The sequence below is a fragment of the Impatiens glandulifera genome, chromosome 1, assembly GCF_907164915.1.
Source record: "Impatiens glandulifera chromosome 1, dImpGla2.1, whole genome shotgun sequence".
Lineage (NCBI taxonomy): Eukaryota > Viridiplantae > Streptophyta > Magnoliopsida > Ericales > Balsaminaceae > Impatiens > Impatiens glandulifera.
The window spans coordinates 25,916,236-25,922,097 of NC_061862.1; the positions used below are offsets into that span (position 1 = coordinate 25,916,236).

General features: G+C 31.8%; 1 protein-coding gene across 1 annotated transcript; it reads left to right on the top strand.

Moving 5' to 3' along the window:
* The first annotated feature begins 1,231 nt into the window (after positions 1 to 1,231).
* On the top strand, positions 1,232 to 1,843 carry LOC124921737 (YDG domain-containing protein At5g47150-like). The gene has a single exon (XM_047462435.1). It carries the CDS (start codon positions 1,232 to 1,234, stop codon positions 1,841 to 1,843), a length of 612 nt encoding a protein of 203 aa, XP_047318391.1.
* Positions 1,844 to 5,862: the final 4,019 nt, after the last annotated feature.

Sequence of the window (5,862 nt, forward strand, 5' to 3'; positions counted from 1 at the left end):
GTATTTTTGTACCAAATATTGATCAAATCAATAGAATATGTGCCTCTAATTTTTTTTGTTAGGATGCTAGCAGCTCAGTTTGTTAGGAGACTAATATTTTCATCTTCCCTCTCACATGGAGTGGGGGTAATATATATGAAAAATGATTGGGGAGCACGACTTTGGGGGAGCGACTCATACAGCGAAAGTGGTCTCGCTGTTATACGAAAGTGACCTCGTTGTTATACAAAAGAGACCTCGTTGTTATACAAAAGGGACGAGGTCTCTTTTGTATAAGAGCGAGGTCACTTTAGTATAACAGCAAGGTCACTTTCGTTGTATGAGTCGCTCTCCCAAAGTCGTGCTCCCTATCATTCCTCTATATATATACCCTTCACATTCTATGTGAGACAACACATGGGGGCCCTCTATGTGAGAGGGGTCGTAACAGAGGATCTCATCTAATTACAGTTGGCATCTGCTCCACTCGTTGGACCATTAGATGTTGCTACAACATCAAATCCAAATTTCATATGCTCACAATTGATCATTTTGGTGATGCAAATTCTTGTTTATTTCATTTATTTGTTTTGATGTTGTTTATCTGCTTATTGTGATTTTTTTATGTTTCCGCCATTTAGATTTTTACATAGAGCATACAATAATTCACTTTCTTTTTAACAAAAAAAAAATCCAATGATTAATGTTTTAATTTGTCTACTTGTAACTTGACTCTTCAAATTAGATGAAAGTTGATTTATTTAACTTCTTATATACACTTCATTGATAAAATATGAATTGTTATAGTACTACATATTATTAAATTTATCCCATTGTGAAGCTTATTCACAATTGACTACAAATATTAATAATTTACTATGCAAATATTTCCTGTAGTATCACTACGAAACCGTCTAATTTTACGAACGACCTCCCTTCAAACAACAAGGACTCGAGCCGTGTTAGAATCAACAGTCAACTTCCACCAAAGAAAAGAAGATATCATGTCTCCAAGTTGGACTCATCTAATTTTACCAACGACCTCCCATCAAACAACAAGGACTCAAGCCTTGTTAGAATCAACAGTCGACTTCCACTGAAGAAAAGAAGATATCATGTTTCCAAGTTGGAAGACTACCAAGTAGTAACAAAACAAAGAAGACAAAAGAGACAAATTCAAAGTAAGACTTCATTACTACCCATTGCCTCTACTAATGTTAATTCTAATATTGACCGTGAGAGAGTGCTAAAGATGATAAGGATTCATAAAATTATCTATGATAATTTATTGAATGAGGATAAAGGTACGAACACGAGGGATAAGACTAGGCCATGCACAAGAGCTGCAAACATTGTTAAGGAAAATTTTTTCAAATGTGTACCGATAGTTGGTGCTATCCCGGGGGTAGAAATAGGTGACAAGTTCAATAATAGGACTGAACTTTCCCTTATAGGCCTTCATTTGCCCAAACAACCTGGAATTGCCTCTAATTCCACTACAAACAATAAATGTGAGTTTAGGATATGTGTATCAATAGTTGCTAGCGAAAATGATTATGAGAATGACATGAAAGACCCCAACTATTTGGTCTATTCTGGTCATGGAGGATTGATAAAGAAGAATAAGGGAGAAGGGAAGGATCAAAAACTGAAAGGAGGCAACTTGACTTTGGCGAATAGCAAAATCCAAAAAAATGAAGTTAGGGTGATCCGTGGAAGAATGGAGAATGGGAAGAATGTATACATATACTATGGGTTATATGTGGTAGAAGATTGGTACAAAACTAGAGGGAAATCTGGGAACTTGATTTACAAGTTTTGCTTGAAAAGAATTCCTGGACAGCCACCTATACAAAATGCCTAATGGTGTTAATTATGGGTCATCTTAAGAAGGGTTAAAGATATACTTCGATTTTAAGGTATATGGAGTTGTTGTAATGTCATTTGGTACCTAATTAGTAAGTACTGAATGCTTAAATGTTTATTAGACCAATGTCATTTTCTTTTCTTTGTTTGGAAGGAGTTGGAACAATATATCTTACATTATTAGTTGTTCATTTGAATTTATCTATTTGTCATGATCCAGCATGTTTTATCTTGTGTTTTATTATTATCTTATTTATGTGAGTTGGAATTACATATTTATTATTATTATTATTATTATTATTATTAAAACAAACATATTTAAATATATTGACTAAACAAATATCCCAAATTCAAAAATTCAATTTTTAATAAAAACTTTGTTGAAAGGGGACCATAGTTCTTGGGGAGCTAGCTTACTAAATAAAAAGAAAATCAATCTAAAAAATCAAGGTTAAAACTGAAGGAATATGATTAATATATTTTGTAATATCAAAATATACTTCTAAAAAATCATTTCTAAAACCCAAAAACAAATTAAGCCACTAGTTAGAGACATAAATAACATACTAAATTTTCATAGTAAATTTTGAGTCCCCAAAATAACTATTTTGGCTATTCAAATAATGAAATTCAAACAAGGTATAATAACTTTATTATAGTTGGAAATAAATCTTGAAAACAAATTTAGTAAATCTGGGACACATTAATAGGACATATTTATTTTCCAAAAAAGAAAAATTAAATTTAGTAGATCTCCTACTCATTAATAGGTTACCTTTAACGGAAATAGAAAACAAAATTTAATAAAATATCTATATAGGGACCTTAATGTAATAGGACTTTTTTTGAAATTGATTATGTGAATGGTCAAAATATATATTTTGGGGCTCAAATTTAAGTTACTTGATTAATTTGGGGTTCAAATTTCTAATTCTACAGTTTTAAATTTTCAAATTTGGACAAATTGAGCCTCTAACGGACGTAAATATCCGTCAAACTATTTCCACGTGGCTTGTGTTTTAAAATTCATAATGCCATCTAATATTTCTTTTCCCGCGCCATTTATATATTTTTAATTTTAAAAAAATTACTTTATGATTTTCCTCAAAATCTAGAATCATTTTTCACATTATATCAATTTTAATATATATATATATATATATAATTCGAATTGTTTAATATGAAACAAATTTTCTTTTGACCCGATAGTTAATTAGGATGAAAGGCAACACTCAATATTGAGTCTTTTAATTTTTATCTTCTATAGTTGATTAGAAATCTTTATATATTTTAACTTTTTAGTTACATTTTATTTATTTGTATAAATTCATAATCTTATAATTATAATCATATACATAATATAAATTCCCAATACATAGCAGCTTCTTTATTTAATCTTATCTTTATAATTTTATATTTTACACTCTAACCGATTTCTATTACCGAGTTATGGGTCTTCTACTAATGGGTCTTCTATTTAGGTTTGTGGGTCTCGGGGTCCAATAAATATAAAATACAATTGTGTAATTGTTTTTATAACGTAGTTAATGTTTGTAGGTCTGATCCGTTTTGTCAAATTTTCAATTTTGCAGGTCATTTGATTGAAACTTGTCTACGTCGTCAAAATAAAAATTTAACAACACACTATGCTATGAATATAATAAAATTTTAATTCCTCTTTGAAATATTTTCTCATGTTCACAGTTTTAATTAATGAAAATAATTATTATTATCTTTAAAGTAATATTCTATTAAATAATTATTATTATTTTTGATTTAGTCTTAAGTATAAACTAGATATTTTACACTAAATATGGACAAAATATTAAAGATGTGGAGACCGTTCTAACGGGTACGTGAGACATGGTGACGGTAACTAAGCATCGAATCTCTAAAGAATCATTTTTTTGAATGCGTTAGAAATCTACATGCCAAAATATTTATTTTTCCAATTTTGTGGGAAAAATTAGGTAACGAATGTTGGTTACAAACTAGGTTTTAATCAAGGTCTAATTCTACTATTTCACCTACCTATTGTATGATGATCTTAAAATCGTGATAAATAGTCGGTCTGATTAGAGGTTAAGAAGTAGAAAATACATATAAAATCCAGTCATTTATATTTTTGAAAAACGATCATTTATATTAAAAATGAAAAAAAAATTGTTTAAGCATAAAGACAAATCATGACATGAAAAACAAAATAAAAATAAGAAAAAACGGTACTCAATAAGTTATCGAGCTCGTAAATCCTCGAGAAGAACGATTAACTCCCCGACAGACTCTACTGACTTTCATACTTTCATGAACGAATCTCAGAAAACGTCATTATAATAGTATTATGAATGATACGCATCAGACGACTACAATCATTGAAAGTTCGACGATTTCTCTTCAACCAGATAGTCCACCAAAAAATAATTGGGATGGTAACCCAAATATGTAGGTCTTTCATATCATTCGCATCAATCTAAATTTCTCAACAACTACTAAGGACTCGGGCATCACCCAATTAATCCAAATAATATTCCACAAAAAACTTCAAATACTAGTCACCCCTCGACAATGCAAGAGTAAGTGAGTTACTGATTCAACCTCTTTGTGACACATACAAATAATCATAATATAAAAAATTTTCATGCACATATCATCCGTTATAATTCTAACATGAATAATGTTTCATTCAAAGAATGAGATCTTTGATAAAAACTTTAAATACTAGTCACCTCTCGACAATGCAAAAGTAAGTGAGTTTCCGATTCAACCTTTTTGTCACACATACAAATAATCATAATATAACATTTTTTCATGCACATATCATTCGTTATAATTCTAACATGAATAATACTTCATCCAAAGAACGAGATCTTTGATGGAATCTTACTCCCAAAGTATTTCCCAACAAAGATTATATGGAATAATCTTAGACACAACTTGTAACAATGCCACACATGGAAACTATCAATATCTTGCCAACGCATAATGTCTTCCTTGGACGGTGACAATTGTTTGTGTACTACCAAATATAAAACTCTATTATGAGACGAAATCTTCATAATGTTTAATCTCCTTCTATATCTAATTTGGCTAGCGAAACCACTTGACCGAGAATCAAACATGTCATTAACTGTGACATTTTTACATCGTTCAAACAGTTCAATTCATAAATAAGCAACCAAGGCTCTGATACCACTTTGATGGAAATGCACCACAACAGTAAACAACAAATGCGAAATTTATCCTACGTTTGGCAACACTTTCCCAAACCGTTTAAACCTGTGAGGAAGCTAACAAATAGGTATGCAATCAACACAGCCCTAAAACAGTGAGTAACACACCAAGCAAGCACACACAAACAACACAGAATTTTAGCGTAGAAAACCCCTCAATGGGTAAAAACCACGGGACACCTAGTGCCGCTTAAAATCCACTATCACCAGTAAGAGAGCAATACAAAAGTCTTCTCTAGACAATACTAGAGGCATACAAATTCATAATACCCTTGGAAACATGCACATCAAGGATATAGAAAACAATCAAAAACAAGAAAGGAAGAATATCACCAAAAACAACTGCTACTGTTCCGGAAACAAAACACCTACCTCCAGACCTCAGAATCCGATCTCCATCGTTCAGAATGTTGGCCCAGAAGTTGTGAAGCTGCTGTCCAAAAATTAGAACGATCCAACGGTGCAAACTCCGGCAATCATCAAAATACTAAGGCTGCTGAAATTGAAGTTTTTCCCTTCTTTTCTTTCTTGATTTTCTCTCTCTTTATTTTGCTCTTATTTCTTGCAAAAGAAGATTTCTCCCCTTTTATATTGCTCCCAAATAAGTGAATAAAGTGGGGCCCAAATGGGCCTATTTGCTGGGCTTTTCCTCATAGACTAAGGAAACAAAAAACCCAACAAATCTCCCCCTTTTCCTGACTATGAGGAAGGGTTCGCCATCCCGGCGATCGAACAACACACCTTCAACTTTTCCCTTGCCAATGCCTTTGTCAACATATCAGAACCA